Here is an 18330-nt window from a genome sequence, read left to right as displayed (position 1 = left end):
GAAGTGTTCTTCCACCAGGTTGTGCAGCCGTAGGTCCGCTTGCTGCTGTTCTCGGACGTGAAGCACGCAGTCCCTTTCGACGATCATTCGACGCGGCGTTGTTCCATGTATCACCCAGCCGAGATTTGTCTTGGAGGCTGCAGGTTCGTCGGCGCCGCCCGTCCGAAGTTCTCTTGTCACGATATGCTCCCAGTGGTCGGTACCCACCAGGACACCCGCGCGTGCTTGTTCGTAACATACCTCATGTTCCGGTATGTCGCGCAGGTGTCTGTACCGAAGCAGGGAACCCGGGATGGACTGCTGATGCAACTGTAGCTTCTTCATCGTGCGGGCGCGCAGGTCGTGTAGTGTCTCGTCGCTCTGCCCCCGCAGCTGCACAGTCACCAGTCGACTTCCTTCTTCAATCTGCTCCATGTTCGCCCCGTGGATGCGGAGCGGCGTGGCGGGACCTTCGGCGCCGATCTGTTGCGCCAGGTCCTCATCAATGAGGGTGATGGTGGAGCCCTCATCGAGCAGTGCGTGCGTCGATACCTCCCCCCGTGGGCCGACGACGGTAACTGGACACATCTTCAGCAGGACGGCGCGGGGCGGTGCGGTTGCGCGGTCAGCAACCGCCATGACGGTTTCTTCGGTCGACGCAGCAGGCTCTTCTTTTCTTACGTCGTGCAGTGATGAATGATGCGGGCGGCGGCACTGGTTCACGCCGCATGGTTTCGCTCGACAGTAGATGCGCCGATGTCTCTTCGTGGCGCACTTGAAGCAGGCGCCCTTTTCCCTCACCAGCGCCCACCGCTCATCCACCGACAGCTTGGCGTAGCGCGGGCAGGCAACCATGGTGTGGTCGCGCCCGCAGCACAGGCAGAAGTCTTCTTTCTTCTCTTCTTTCTTCTCTTCTTTCTTCTCCTCTTCATCACCACTGCTGGAAACTATGGCGTATACTGCCGACTTCCTTCTTGGTGGAGCAGGTCGCGCTGCCGCTGCTGCCGCTGCTGCCGTGGTGTCTCTGCGCGCTGGCGCAGTGCTGCTCGTCGGCGCGTATGTGTAGCGGAGCGCCTGGTCCGCCTCTCTCATCAGGAAGCGGGACAGCACCACAATTTCCGGATCTGCCGTACCTTCCTGTGAATATGCATAGTCGCACCATCTGGACCGCAGGTGCGGACTTAGTTTGTCCAATATCTCCCTTGCAAGCATAGGATTGTATAAATACCCTTTCCTATCTATGGTTTGAAGTATGCATACCACGTTCTGTACCTTCACAGCGAAGCTGTTGATGTCCTTGGCCGCTGCTCCAGGTCGCGGCAGCTTCCTCAGGTCCTCCATGGCCCTGTCGATAATTATCTCGGGCCTCCCGAAGCACTGCTCCAAGGTTTTCATGACTGCTTCAGGCGATGAAGCAGTGTGAAGCAGCGCTGCCACGGCGTCCCTTGCTTCCCCCTTCAGGCATGTACGCAGCCGCTGGATGTTTTCTGCGTCGGACACTTGGTACATGCTGCTTGTGTCCCGGTAGGCTGCTCGGAACGGCAGCCACTCTTCGATCGCACCTGAAAATATAGGAAGGTCCGCGTGGCGTAGGCGCGGTCGCGCCATCTTCTCTAGGGACGCCGCCAGCTGCTCTATTCCTGTTCGTCTGGTCGGCGTCGGCGATCTTCCTCTTCTTAGTTCGGATCGCTGGTGTCTGTCATCCTTCGGCACAGGATGTGACTGGAGCCACTCGTCCACCTTGTTTCGTTCTTCTGTCGCGGTGACGATATCTTCCGGCAGGTCCTCGTCTTCCTGTATGGCGGACACCTCGAACTGTAAGCGTTTATTTATTAGTTCTTTCTCAATTTGTAGTTCTTTTCTCTGGATAGCGGCGAGTCGCTCTGCCGCTTCTAATTCCGCCGCCTTAATCCGCCGCGCCGTACTCGCCGACGACCGCACCGATCTAGCGGATCTCGCTGGCGAATGCCGTCGCGGTTGCGGCGGGATCTCCATTGTTTCTGTGGCTGACGTCAAGCGTGCGTCAGACGGCGATGCTAACGGGTCCAGCACCAGCCGCCGCATTCGTTCTTGCCGCACACGCTCTGTCTCCTGGCTCCGGTCTTCAACTTCCACAGCGTCACCCTGGCTGCGGGTTACCACCATGCCTAAAGAGGTGACGCACCGCAGGCTTATACTGGCAGACTCGTTCCGCTGACCAGCACCCCTGATTCCCGGCGCGTACCACTAGGTCACCACTGGCGGCCCGTGTCTGCCCGTAAAAAACCTTACGACTCACCTTATTGAACTAGTATCCACAGCGCGGCCCCGTCGGTAGGTACCTGACTCGCCTGGTGACGATCAAAAACACCAGCAGGCTAGTACCAACGTTACCGGTTTGCCGATATTCGTCCCTCGAAGGTGAGCTCGTTGCCGATGTGTACCTCTCTTCGGCAGGATCTGGTCTTCCACGTGCAGCGTTTCTTCCTTGAAGTATCCGGCGCTCGTTGGATCACACGTTGTTATCCGGCGATCGAAGGGCCACACGTTGTTATCCGGCGATCGAAGGACCACACGTTGTTGTGGACTGTATAATTTTGGGGTTCGTAGTCGAAATAAAACCCTCCCTTCGACATACATACATATATTTTCCTTTTACAATTACAATTTATACCACTAATTACACTTAATTACTATTACTTATTAACTACTGGTCTGTAATAAGGACTTGCTCTAACTGATCACTATTAGTACTTATTCGCTACTGGTCTGGAGTAAGCACTTGCTCGAACTGAACTCCATTTGAAAATTTGTGCTATTTATATGCGTCGCCGGCGGGGAGATTCAAAGCGGCCGCCCGGCGGCGAGGCACAAAGCGGCGGCGGCATCCAAAAGGCGGCGAGACTCAAAGCGGCGGCGGCATCCAAAAGCGGCGGCGGCTGTCTTGTATGTGCCGCCTAGGCCACGCCTCCTCCACGTGTAAACGCAATGCACGTGGCGTACTGAGTACAGCGCGATAGGCGAAACCGCGGTGCGCCTCGTCGAAACCGCGGTGCGCCTCTCTTCCACGTGGAGCCGCTGCGCGGGGAGCCCCGTTACCGCCTGCGTGTGCTCGTCCTTTACATTAGTAGATATGATTGTAAGATTACGTACAGTTTAGAAAAAAGTATATCAGAAAAAGAAGGTTTATGTTTCATAAATAAAGATTAGACTAGTTGATCCGGAGGTACAACTAACTGTAAGTTCTCTATAACGTACTGATTACCGGTATAAAAAGTAGCTTGTATGATTAAGTAGACTCCTGTTTTCAACAAATACATAATATGTATTTCTTTGCACTTGAAGGGGGAATGTATTACATATTATGTAACAGAGCTTGTTGATCTTTTAAGGAAATTTTAATTTTTCACTGCTGACCATCGAGATAAGAATCAGGCTAAATCATTACATTGAAGTGGAATAAAAAACATGAAATAAATTTTAACGATCCTATAGAGTATAGACTCTTAAATGAAGATATAGTATTAATCAGACATTGAAGAGTCATTAAATCTTTTACGGACTGGAACGCGTTAATTAATGCTATTTATGCTTAGAGTAGCACTACATGGTATGGGTATGAAACAAAGACATACCAACATAAACATTTCAATACATAAGGTAAAGCATTTAATAAATGTCGTCGTCACAAGACAAAGGCATATGAATTCATTCATTCATTCATTCATTTATTCAAAGGCATAAGATTTTTGACATAATTTACAATTACTGGGAAGCGAGATATGAATAGCTTCTTTGAAATGTATTTAGAGAACGGCTATTGGAATTTTTACTGATTTTTCGATAAACTCCTAACCGCGTTATCTGTCCCGTCATCGTATAATGAGATGGATCTAAGCTCTTCTGTGTTAAAAACGAGATATAAAGATACTTTTATTACGTAACTGCTTTCGTGACTAACTTTATAATAAACATCACGATAGTAATTCTTCCTGTGTAATAAGGAGAGAATAGGTTGTTAAGAGAACCTTTTCACAGATTCGTGTTTATTGATTTTATTTTAGTAGAAGGTATGTATGTGTTATTGTGTATATAGACACAGGGAATTAAATAATTATGTATATTGGGGGAAGGCGATAGAACTATCTAAGGGTTTACACCAACTAAGTACCAGGTTGCGCCTGGTACAACATTTAGACTTAGGGTTCTGAATTAAGGGTAAGAATCTCCCTAAGTTTACACCAAGCCTTAAGTCCGTCGATAAATATATTCTCTTCATTTATTATTGAATGGAAGTGAACATGTTTTGCACAAGTTAAGGTCACACACAGGAAAATCTCAATACCTAGTTCGAGTCGTTTTCTCGCTATGAAAGGCAATTGTGAGATCTACGACAAGTTAAATGTTAACAAAGGACATGAATAGGATATTAACCTCACGTGTCAATTCTTTTCCTCGATTCCTAAGGTTTTTTCCTAAAGTTACATTGTTGTAACGAAAACATAAGAAGAAAACAATCTTTAACCGTTAAAATATTCAAACATACTTTTCTTGTGTTGTGGTGACCATTAATTTGTGTAAACATCAACGTTGTTGTCTCATTTGATGCAAACATATTTCAACCGTTATACGGAAAACTTTAGAATAACAAACAATAAATACATTGAAATGCGACTAGCCTAGTAGCCCTAAAAGGAGTGATTAATATTCCACAAGCAGGACAAAACGGATGACAATAAGCGGAAGGGACGAAGCTAAAGTAACACCTTAGCATCTCTGTAAGTAATTTAAAATTAGCCGGTAACTAAGCTTTGAACAAGTAGGGTTTTACGTCTCTCAAATCCACAGTAAATTAACCAAAACATTAGATTTGTAGTAAGACGTTATCTGACTTAAATCCACAAGAAGCAATAAAGCACGAAATAACTTCCTTGCTTTCTTAACAAAAACATCTACGAGTATGTATTATGGGGATTTTGAGGTTACATCAGATGTTTTTGGAGGAAAAACGAGACACATTTGATCAAATGAAATTGAGCTTTATGTAAATGGCTTAGACTCCACTATAAGCTGCGCATGTATCTGAAACTAATCATAAGCGACGAAGGTATATTAGTTACACACTTTTTTGTTAGAATCATACGTCACGTTTCCACGATTTAAACCGAACATTAACACTGTTGAGATTATATAACTTCACACAAAATGTTTGCGTTCACAGACTCACAGTTCACACAGCATCGAGATATACCGTTCATTGATGAACCTGTATAATTTTGCCTATAATTATATCTATTTGTCTGAATATTATCTTGTCTGAGAACAATAATAATATAATGCTCAAGATTGTTCTACTTTAATTTGTTATTATAACATACATAATTGTGAACGTCGGACTCCATTGGATCCGAATTACCACAGGAATTACTGACGTGAGAATATTTTAAGTGGGCCATTTTAACTTCATTAGACAATGTCAGCGACTTTCTTCGAAAGGTTAGTTCTAAGATGATATCCAGTATTATGACCGTTATGCTAGCTCTTCACTCTCGTCGAGGCTAGGCGAGGGAACGCGAGCACGAGAGTGTAGTCGGAGCCCTCGCGTCACATCGCCGTGCCTCGTCTCGCCTCGTCTGGTCTCCGCCTGGAGTCGGTTTTTTGGGCGCGAGTCAAAGGACGCGAGGCGCGAGAGCAGACGAGGCGAGATGCGGCGTCCACATTCTCGCGTTCAGTCAATCAGTATGCCACAAGACTTTTCGTTATCAATCAATATTTCGTTATCCACCATCGCCTTCTTCTCCAATGCTAACTAACTTTATAAAGTGTGATATACTTTAAAAAAATACTTTTATTGTAGTGATTAATTTTAATAAATTTTAATATAATTGTAATTGAATAAAATTTGCAATTTTAATAATAATTATTTGAATTCTGTATATAATTAATTACTCATTAAATTTTTATTATATCATATTTTTTATAATTTGACGAATATAATTGTAATTTTAAATTTGTAATTGTAATACTTTTTTGGTTTACCTATATAATTAATTTTATTAAATTTCTTTAATTTTTTTTTAAACTAATATTTAAATTAATAAATTGACGAATTGTAATCGTAATTAACATTTTGAACGCTGTAATTTCCTATAATTAGATGTGCAGAAGATCATGTACTTGGATTAGATGTAACGAATGGAATCTGTATCCTCTGTCGGAAATTCTAAAATAAATAAATAAATAAATAAAATTAATATACGCAAAGACGCATAGAGTTGCGGCTATTGTCACTTCAAGCACGTCCATTATGCTCGCGACACAGAGAGAACTGAACAAAGGCGAGAGTGAAGATGGATACAACCTCGTGTTGTCTCGCCTTGCTTAACCTCGCTAAACCTCGCCTCGCCTAACCTCGACGAGAGTGAAGAGCTAGCGTGAGAACATGTTAGCATCATATATTATGTTATGTACACTAGTTTGTTTGCACGTCTTGCGTAAACAACGCCCAAGGAAGTGGCCGTAACCAAAACAAAGGTTTTAGTGTTAGTACTTTGTAACGAATTTAATCTTTATTGAAAAATTAACTTATGAGCATTGGACCATCTCTTACATGTGTAACAATTTAATTACATATATAAGAGCCTGATTCCTGGAATAAAGTCTGAAATGATTTAAGTACACCTTCTTCTTTGATAGGAAATACAAAATAGTTATGATAGGAAATTTGAAATAAATAATTAATCATAGTCATAAACTGTAAGGATAAATTTCAAAAGTTTTGAAAATGTCAAAAAAAGAATAGGTATTGAGGATTATACCTAAGGAAACTCCAGCCGGTTGTGAACCAATCAAATAATATAAACCCGTTCTATAAAACTTTAAAAACGATGTGTAAACAACGCTTTTCGTACCGATAACCTTTGTAATGAAGGCAAAATAATTTAAGCAACAAAAAGATTCAATGTCAACCAGCGAATCAATCTTGATACCTAACGGAACTATCGTACATATTTGGCCTAAACAAATAAAGTAAAAGTGAAACATAATACAATAATTTGACACAAGTAAAAGGTAATTTAATCACGTAACATCACCGTATTACCTTCGTATAAAGAAGAAATCGGTTCACGTTCATTGCGCATTGGAATTTCATACTATGAAAATCAATATTTTTATCTCGAATATCTCTTCCTGATTATAGAAGCATAATTGAATACTTGCATCTGTTCGTTTGATGTTGTTTATTTACTGATCATTAGTGTTCGATGCGGGTAGCCGTCATATCAACGCTCGCAACCAATGATTATCTTTACGCAAGTGCTCCATTTAAAAACAATGGCTTTAATTTACGTTAACTGGACTACATTTCAATATTATTGATCCGATTTTTGAATACCTCATTTTGAATTACTCATTGTTTAATATTTACGTATAAAATTCCGTATATTTTACCGGTTGACAGTACGAAATGTGCAACTATCATGGTCAAATGAAACCTCCCACACTTTCTTTAGTACCTTGCGTTATATATATAAAACTCCACTAAAATGATGTAACAGCGAAAATCCTCTCCCAGGAATAGAAAGGAGATAAAGAAAACAATGGAGCGTCGTGTGCATAGAGTTGGCATTTAACCCGGATATGAGTAGCTCATAGTCATACACTTGTGGGTTGTGGTATTGCATCTAACCGCAGCACTGCGACATTTGAGATGGTGTCAAATAATTAATGTGATTTTTATGTCAGTGCGGTAGGTACGTTACTACATTTACCACTTACGTATACCTACTGTAGATCGTATACGTAAGTGGTATATGTGGTAAAGTACGGGCTATACTCTATTTGAATAGTCTATTACTTATTATCCAGCCTCGTTCTATTCTAATATCGATAATTGTATTTTATTATAGTGAGCTGTGAGACGTTAAACACATTTTAGCAGCATCTTCGCGTTTTCACACGACTGCAGAAATATTTTACGGTGCATTAAGTTCGTAGTGAAACGTTACTTCAAATTGTTCAAAGCATTACGACAACTAAATAGAGATAACTAAACGTATATTTATTTTATTTCAGTCACGATTAGTTCATTAATAACTTTGTATCTCGATACTATTTATAGACCTTTCTAAGTTGTATGTACTCACTTTCATTTTTATTTAAAACGATAAGACAACACTTAGATCATCTAGTAAGTGGTTCAAGGATGAGATATGAGCTAAGATAAATTCTTTATAAATAGGTAGGTACATACAGTGCGACACAAAAGAGATGAAAATAAATGAGGGCGCCACCGTCGCTCATATAGCAACACTGATACTGCGACGCAAGCGATCTTGATACTATAGAATAAAAATCCAAAAATCTATATATATAATCTAAAATAAATACCGCGATTTAAACCGTTATAATTGTTTCATTGTAGCAATAGTGTAAATTTAAGACAAAAATACATTAGTATTTTAATTGACCTACCTAGGTCAAATTTTACTTAAATGTATTTGGAATTAGTTATTTTATAAAAATCGGTCAAGTGCTTAGACTGCAGAGGCGCACATAGAATCAAACATACAAACAAACAAGCATACATGCAGCTCAAACACATTACCCTCTTTCTGGGTCCGTCGGGTAGGAAAAAACAAGGCGATTTGAAAACCACATATTTTTATTTTTTTTGTAGATAAATTTTGTACATTAATATAAGTAATTCATCAAAATCTAAATATTCTACTCCTTCAAAGGACTGATCATCACTCTGTTTCGAAGTACTGGCAAGAGGGTACGGGGCATCTTCAGTATCTGTAAATATGATACAGTAAATATGATTTTTTTTCTTATGGTTTGATTGATTAATAGATAGATAGCTGTATGAAAACAGTTATCACTATACTATGTAGTAAAATCTAAACTAGGTACTTTATTTGAGGCTGGTTGGATTGGATATAACTTCTTGACTCAAATTGTGCTGGTCGCACTATAAAAACTAGTTTTTGTTTACATACAAATAACCTCAAATTAAATTGCGAAAACGTAATAATCGCCATACATACATACATTAAACACTCGTCACTAATGGAATATTCTATTTTACGTAGTACTGAGCAAAAATAAATGGAATCTCACCGGTATATTCTGCTGTACGTTTGTAAACGTTTTCCAAATCAGTCAATAAATTTCCAGCTTGAAATTCGGACAAACACCGAATAAAAACTTTATACACCACATCACGGACACCGCTACGTTTAACCTTTTTCATGATGTCTCCTTTTTTATTTAAATTTCTTGTTCTAAATAACAATTTTATCTCAATAATTCTCCACTTCACGAAAAAAACAACAAATTTTTATTCAACTTGACAGCTACATTGCCAATTCAGGGTTGCCAGGTAATGAAAAACGAATTAGTTCCAAAATAATTAATTTCATCTCTTTTATGTCGTACTATACGAAACAGAATTTTAAGACACATTGACTTGCATGTTAAGACGATACACAAAAAAAAATCCACTGCTTGGCGGGCGGAGTCTAATAGCTCGCTATCGCGAACGCGGGTGTGCGCGAAGTCATTCTTGCAAACTCGTCGCGCTGCCGCTGGCCGACTCGGGACAAACATGTATGGAGTCGTGATACAGTTATAATATTGTTATGCATATATTTAATTGTTGATTTATTGGTTTTATTTTCTTGCTTATAAACAAATAATCTTCTTTTTAACAACTACTTAGACATTATTAATAATTATTATTATTTCGTAATGTTTACTTTATTACAAAATAATACAGGTTATAAATAATCTTTAAAATAACAAAAAATATTGTTACTCTGAAAAAATGAAATGGTACTCAATAACGCGGACTACTGAATGGATTTAGATAGAATTTGATGCTGACGTAGATATTACATCATGCCCAGGAATGAAAGGTAATATTTCTGAAAGAAGTAATAAACCCTAATTCTTCTCAGTCAAAGTCAAGAGTGGAAGATATCACTAATACAGTAAAACTGATGCGAAACTTTGGATGTTAATTTGTATATTTTTTTGTTAGTTGTTACTTAATCACGTCAAGACTACATTACCAATTTTGATAAAATATAGCTAATTGCCTGGATTTACACATAGGATACTTTTTATCCGAACTGAACACTTCTGTGGGATAAGACAGGATTCACGATATAATCTAATTATTCCACGCGGGCAAAGCCGCGGTCGGAATGATATTTTTTTAAATAAAAAAATTGTTTAAAAAAAACACACAAAATATATTGACGCATGTATTTATTTTTTGCACTCTATTATAATTGTAATTATTCATTACAAATAATCAAAATAAAATAGCCAGAACAAAGTTAGGCCCTGGTAGGGTAGGTAGGCAGGTACAGCAATGTGAGACGAACACTGGCTTATTTAGACCAATAATAATGTATTATAAACATTAAATTAAGTTTACTTTCTAACAACAAAAATACATAATATTAGCTAATGTGAAAACGAATCAACCAATCATCCCACAAAAATGAAATGTGCACACAAATATTCATCCAAATCGGTTCATGTCATTAGGAGGAGTGACTGCAGCGCCATCTTCCGGGCCCAATTGTGTTTCCAGATCACCCAGGAACTCAATTTAATATACTTACACAAAATTTTTCGAAATGAAAACTCACATTTCTATGTAAATATGAAAATAAACCTGTTTTAGTACTAAGCAATTTCCCACACAGGTGTAGTAAGTATAAATGAAATAAATATCAACATCAAATTCTTTATACAACATACTTATCTACCACCTTCTAAGAAATATAATTCTTGAAATTATTTCGTATTTTTTTTAAATATAATACTACTCCAATGAGCTCCTGTTCCATATTATGTCCACCATACTTCCACTAAGTTCACCATGATTTTTTATTTCTTTGCACTTTGTTGCTTTTTGCTAAAAATGGAATCATGCGATAAAACCAGTAGAGCTTTGATAACATACATTTTTGACTGAATAAAGGTACTTACGAAGGAGTGGATTCACATTGTGAACAATCAGTGGGTTTATTTTCCTTCTGGATTCCGGATTTCTGAACAGATTATTTATGCTATAAATGAAAAAATCTTACACATTCGTTATGTACTTAAAACAGGGGTACATATCAAACATCGTCTATAATACAATTATCATCAAATTTAAAATAAAACCAACTTACTTCATTAATTTGTTCCAATTGTAAGCATTCTTTTTCCTCCAACCTTTATGTTTCTTCTTCTTATTTTCTTTATTGTCCCCATTTGTCTCATTTTGTCTTATCGTGTTGTCACCCTTTTTTACGATTGCGCGAGCGACACAAGTTCCCCGTGTGACGGCCGTAGCGGGAATGACTCGTGCAGCGATCGGGGTAGGAAGGTACAGGGCGGCTCTCGCTATATTGGCTGGTCGCGCGCTAATTTCAAGTATTTCTTGTTTATTTCAAAACCATCGCATATTTCAAAATTCTAACACGGTAGACGTATAGGTTGTATATTTTATAGTTAATATCCAAAAAGTCGTAACTTTACGTTTGTTATTTTGAAGATGCCAGAGATTAAAAAAAATAACAATGATAACTTTGTATTTTTTTTCTATCGAGAAAATATCATGGAATCATGTTTCTAAAACGGTAGACGTATTGTGTTACTATTGAACTTTCTTGTCAAGAATTTTCATCATGACAACTTTAATAATATAAAAATTACGAAGGTTTGAAAAGGGCCGTAAATGTTAGAAAAATTAATTCATCACCTTAAAGGAAGATTATATTTATGTCCACGTACCACTATTTTACGATTCATTTAATGTCTAACGTTTAAAAAAACAATTTCTTTAATAATAGCGCAGAGCATAATAATATCTATTATGTTAACTATCTAGTCATCACGAGGTCTTATTCTCACGTAACTCAACATAGAAGCCTCAAGTGTCCACTCGTCAAATTATCTCCGAGTGACAAGACAATAGCCATAGTTATGCAAAAGAATACATACAAACTCAAGTTTAGGTCCGGCGGTATTCCATGATTGATATTACAATAATCTTTTAATGATAATAAACTTTCGAAACGTACATTTTATAATAAACACCGAAACAATTTTAAACGGTACATTAATTATTTGTATAACCGATTATGAAAGGGTTTATACGCAAATATGTTATCCAACTGAATTTAAAAAAATGTAAATAGTGATGAATAATGCTATCAGAATATATTAGGATATATGTATTAAAACTTTGATTTTTAACCATTTATCGAATTAGAAATCGCATAAAATAGAAAAAATAAAAGAAATTCAACTCACCACGTTTACGTTGAATACAAAAGCAAGAGAGCATAATTTTAAATCAAATATAGAGCGTAATTTTACAACTGAAACACGCAACGTTCAGCACACTATCTTCAACACTGAACACAAAACAATAAGAGTAAACACCGCGTTTCCAATATCGCAGTGCCTTAGCACTTGAAACATATGCTTATCAGTACATATTATGCTAACGTGCATATCCAAGCTGGGTTATCACATAGTTAATTCAGGTAGGTGTAATGCAAACGGTCAATAAACTTGCAAGTTGGAATTTAAACACTTGAAATTTTTAATAATAAATAACAACTATTCCAAATGGCATGTCAACGCCAAATGAACATGCTAACACTTATAAATCAATTACCGTAATAAGCAAATAGACACAAAATCAATTATAAAGATGGCGCAATAAATAATGGCGCATTTAAGTGACTGAAAGAATTTATCGTTCTTTAAAACGGTCTGGATATTATTAAATCTTAAAGCAGCTGTTTCATCTTGAGCAGGGGTGAGCAGTAAGTGAAAGAAAAAATTTATCAGAGCCAGCTGCGCATTGGCGTGAAGCAATGCGAGCTATTATAATTTCCAATACATCTAGATGTGGATGGCGATGCGCTCTCCAAATATTTGCAAATACTATGTGAAACATTTTTTAAATATATTACTTGGAAGTTGTTAGTTGGCACACCTGGCCATTTTGCTATACTGTGTCTACTATGCTCTTGGTGATGTTGGTGAAAAGTGCCCAGTGTAAGGAAATAATATGTAGAGCTCTTTTTGCCGCCAAATAACGATCATGATACAGAGTTCTAAGTTCTGAGTTCTAACTATACTATTTTTAAATTTAAGTTCAAACCTAAGTTTTAAATTTAATCTATATGCCTGGATTTAATTTAATTATTTAAACATGTTTTTCATTATTTAATATTTTATTACAATTAACTGAAATAAGTAATTATATAATTAATCGTTAGTTAGAGAGTTGTATCCGGAGTACGACATTTTAAAGTTAGACCGTAAAATATTTTACGAATAATAATAACAATCAGCTACATTAAGGGGTAATAATAATTAATAATACGTTATAATTGTAGCAAAGAGCGGTAGTATTAATTAAAGGCTCCGACTCCCAATGCTTGACCGGTTTTGAAGCCGGCAAGCGTGCAAAGAGCTTATTAATTAGGATATTAATATTATATTGTTAGTTGTTACCGTTAATACGATTAGATAAAGACACGAAGGAAGCTATTAATTCTTTAAAAACGTTATATTATAAATAACATTTGTTAATTATTTGTTCAAAATAGATAGGTTCGTGGAGTTCAATGTATCTTTAGTTAGTTCATTACGAATCAAATTTCCAATACCCAAATGCTTAATTAAATCTTCTGTAAAACTTATAATGACGTCACTGTATGAAATATTTTAACAGTTGATTTCGGATGTATTGATACGATAATAATCCGGAATTGACTATAATAAATAAACTCGATCGACTAAATAAACACAATTTGTAATTAAAATAAAGATGGAAATTAGAAGGCCGATTAAAAAATATTTTACGTTTTTTCAGAAAATATCCTTAAATTAATTACGCCATAAAGATTTTCCTAATCTTTTACATTGTTAATGCAGAAAAAAATAAAAAAATAAACCCTAGTTTTATAATATTTATATCATTATATGGCCTACTTATTAATAGTTAGGTACTGCGAATACGCGGCCGCAAAATAATTTTATCTACATACCTCTTTTTGAACCAAATATTGATTTCAGCTTCAGTATAGCGCTCTTCTTCATATTTAACGGATGACCTTACTGCCACGCACAAATTGATACAACACACATCAGCTCACATTTAACCAAAATACACAAGACACGGCGTCCTCAAGTTTTTAGGCAGCTGAATCTTTTTGCTTCTGTTGCCGCTCTTATTTCCGTGCTACAAAAATAGGTCCATCGCTACTTGCATCAACGCAAGCGCATCACTCATTTGCTTTTCCAACATGATATCTATTTAAACGTCTAAAAGGATCACTTGTACGAACACACGGCACGACACAGAAACTGTGCTAACGGGTTGCTAGAGCCCACTCGCGTTATTGACTGTCCTTTGGTTTATCTGCAATACTTCGCTTATCATTTATCACTATTAACGTACACGATAAAAACCTCGGTACATAAGTTTAACGCGATTTTTCGCGGTAACACTAACTTTGATAATTAATGTTAATATTCAGTTTAGTCGGCGGATTGCATAATAATTTAACGTGCTTGTAAAAATCAATATCATTAAATATTAAAATCCCATGAGATATGTTTAATGTGATTTCACAAACAAGATGGTAAATATTTAAGGCGGGAACAATCACTGCGGCTATTCTTGGTGGTGTTGCGATCACAACTAAGCGGCGGCCGGCGGCAGACGCAGGCGCACGCACTATTATAACCGGTCAACGATAAACACACAAACGAATTGTTAAATTTTTGAAGAACTTCCGCTATCAATCCTCTCCCGTATTAACTGTGTGACACGATGAAACGAAGTGATAACTAAACGTAACTTATGAAGCAACCTTAAAGCTATCTCATTGGTGTAGTGGTGACAACACCGGAGACGACACATCCGTCGGCTCTTTTAAAAATGGAATTAACGAGAGTTTCGGGAATAATCGATTCGGTTGAGAACGAGGGATGGGCATAAATCACAGGGGTGTGAGAAAAAAGAATGCATGAGTGGCCTTTAAGGGTGAGTGGGACAAAGCAGGCAAAAAATTCTATAGAGCACTTTTGAATTCTTGTTGGGACCCGGGAAGGCAAAGTTTAGGTTTTTTAGTAACCAATAAAATAATAAGCAAAATTTGTGAATTCCAGTTCAGAGGAAAGGTTAATTATACAATAATGGCAAAACTCAAGATATGATATCTGTAGGTAGAGCATCTTATTGTGATCTATGGTCACTTATTTTACAATCCTAAATTAAAAAATAAATATCAACCCTGAATAATATAAAACTAAAACATTTTTCTGCATATTATTACAGCAATGTTGTCTCTTATTTCAAGAATGTGTTTCTTTTTAGTGTAGGTCGACTTAAAACAAGAGTCGTTTATAAGTAACCTGCTATAAACATTTCACTGGCTACGAGATCTTGTTCCTAGTTCCTAAATAATTTTGTTTATTCTCTCTACATAATACAAAGGGTCCGTGACGTTTAAATATTAAATTCTGTTTGGAGCAGTCTACACTTGCGTCTTCATTAAATGTTCACATTTTGTCATGGGCGTAGCCACGGTGGGGCAGGGTGGGGCACTTGCCCCACCCTGGCTCTGATCTGGATCTAGGTACTGACTACAAAACTTAATATACGTTAAAAAATTCTCACTCGAAAGCTGTTGTCAGACGACACAAAAAAATGCGATCTAAACAAAAAGCTTGCGCTTCTACGTTACATGATTTAAACCACTTTTGGTGCCAGAAAAATTAGTGTAGTACTGTTACCCCATCAAAGCTGTTTTTATTTAGCCAAATTCGCACTAAATTTCCCATCCAATTTCACTTTTGTTTTAGGATAAGTTACTGACCATAAAAGCACATAATGCTGACAGATCCAGGTGGAGCTACGCTCGCAATCTTACATAAAAGTTTTTGACCGATATCTCGGAAACTATCCATTTTAAGGCAAAAATATTGGGAATTATAAGTAGTAAAATTTTACACCTTTTATACTTTGTAAACTTTATGTAAAACTTTCCGTTTACGATTTATGGCCTATTTAATGAGCCGGTTAATCATCTTTGGCAAGTAACTCTTTAAATATTGGATTTATCAATGAAATACAAAGGCATTAATATATTATACATATGCATTATCCATTTATTAAGGTTACTTTATTTGAAACTTTTTTTTCTAATCCTTTTTGAGTTATTTAACGTTTGGCGATAAATAGTAAATTTCAAGGTACCATGTATGTTTCGTATATATTTCGTACATATGTTTCCTATGTATTCTAAATAATATTGAGTAGTTATTTTATATTCGGATGCAAGAATAAAATAACGGAAAATATTTTAAAAAATGTATTAAAAATTTTCTATAAGTAAAAAAAAAAATCAAAAATTTTGCCTTTTCGGAAACGGTGAAAATCCACTTGCATTGGAAATTTCTTCTTCGTTTTTATTACATCCGTAAAAAAGCTTTTGGCCTGCCACGTCACCCGCCGAGCCTCGGTATTTCTACATTATACGTGGAACAACTAAAAAAATATGGACACTAGAAAAAAAATTTCAAACAAAACTTGTAGAGAATAAAGTGACCTAAAAACTATGTACATACATGCATTTTATTCATTAATCCAATATTTTAACGATCAACCGGTTCATCAAATAGGCCATAAACCGTAAATAGTAAGTTTTACAAAAAAATTTACATGGTATAAAGTAACCTTAATAAATGGATAATGCATATGTATAATATATTAATGCCTTTGTATTTCATTGATAAATCCAATATTTAAAGAGTTACTTGCCAAAGATGATTGACCGGCTCATTAAATAGGCCATAAATCGTAAACGGAAAGTTTTACATAAAGTTTACAAAGTATAAAAGGTGTAAAATTTTACTACTTATAATTCCCAATATTTTTTGCCTTAAAATGGATATTTTTCGAGATATCGGTCAAAAACTATAAGATTGCGAGCAAAGCTCCACCTGGATCTGTCTGCATTTTGTGTTTTTATGGTCAATAAGTGACCATTAACCTAAAACAAACATGAAATCGGAAGTGCAAGGTTTTGCTTTATTTACTGAGTTATTTAAAATGGTTCATTTTTCTATTTACATAGACCTTTATTTTATGGTAAAAAGGAATCATATTATTGTATTAGACAGATAAACTATATAATATAGGGATGAAATTTGCAACATAAACGGCTGTAGGTATCTTTTGTTTGTTTTAATTTATTCATTATTATTTCAGCTTGATACCGCCACGTGTTCTTGAAAAAAAAAGGTATTTTTAGACAGACAGACGCACAACAAAGTCTGCCTGTCGGTTTGTCTGTCAACACAATTTTTCTCAGGAACACGTAGAGTTATCAAACTGAAATTTATATCGAATACTCAAGTCTACGGTCTCTTAAAGCTGTGAAAAAATCAAACTTATAAGCCAACGCAATCAAAAGATACAGCCATTTTATGCTGCAAATTATCGCAAATTTCGACATTCGCAAGGGAATCAAAACCTACATTGTACCTACTTCCCGTGAACACAGAGTCTTGAAATTTGGTTAAAAGCAATGTCTTATAGCACAGATAAAGGAAAAATTGCTAAAACATACATTTTAGAGTTACAACACAATAAAAAGTAGGTTTATTCGGAGCCCTCGGTGCGCGACTCCGACTCGCACTTGGCCGGTTTTTTTTTTGCCCCACCCTGTGCCCATGGCTAGCTACGCCCATGCATTTTGTAAATGTGAATGTAGAAAAATTCATTACTTGATTATTAAAAGGGACTTTTTAAGATGGTGTTCCATGACACAACAAACGCTGCAAACTGAAAGTATACAAAAACCTGGATAAAATTTGAAACAGTATGAAATTTATTTAGGAAGTCACGATTAGCGCAAGTTAACCTATACTAAATTGCGTAATCCCAATGTGCTTCATAGTCAATTTTAATTAGCTATGCACATTTGTTTCTACCGGGTTCTACATAACGATAAGTTTACAAAGACCCTCATACAACATCAATGCAATAGACCGTGTCGTACCGCTCGATGCTACACTCTGCTGGGCTTTCGTATCGAATGGATGAACTCGATATGAATTGTGAAATTTAAACTCGCATTCAGGCACTGTCCGTCAATCTTTTTGAACCTCAACTCGCCCGTCCATTATAATAATCTCTATATGAATGAAAAACCATTGATCGCACCTCATTTTTAGCGCAATCATTCTGGAATTAGGACGTTATGGAGAAAGTAAAGTTTTCTAACTTGCAAGTCGACGCAGATCAGTCTTTGTCAGATGACACCTATAAAGACT

At 36.9% G+C, this 18330-nt stretch overlaps 1 protein-coding gene across 9 annotated transcripts in view; it reads right to left on the bottom strand.

Annotated features, from left to right (window-relative positions):
- LOC149901174 (uncharacterized) overlaps positions 1–18330 on the bottom strand; it is a 38271-nt gene that overhangs the window by 15637 nt on the left and 4304 nt on the right. For 5 of the 9 annotated variants that reach the window (XM_090111396.1, XM_090111398.1, XM_090111400.1 and 2 more), the window contains exon 1: positions 14034–14714. The exons of 1 other annotated variant lie outside the window; for it this stretch is intronic. In XM_090111396.1, the coding sequence (XP_089967522.1) occupies positions 14034–14085 (52 nt within the window). In that variant the 5' untranslated portion in view covers positions 14086–14714. Of the gene's footprint in view, positions 1–12279; positions 12408–14033; positions 14936–18330 lie in introns of those variants that run through there. 3 more of the 9 variants (XM_090111397.1, XM_090111404.1, XM_090111399.1) reach the window with 3 other exon arrangements.

This window comes from Colias eurytheme, chromosome 17, assembly GCF_061535395.1.
Source record: "Colias eurytheme isolate Ceu_HAF_F1 chromosome 17, ilColEury1 Martin Lab GWU primary, whole genome shotgun sequence".
NCBI lineage: Eukaryota > Metazoa > Arthropoda > Insecta > Lepidoptera > Pieridae > Colias > Colias eurytheme.
This window is presented reverse-complemented; position numbering and strand designations above follow the sequence as displayed.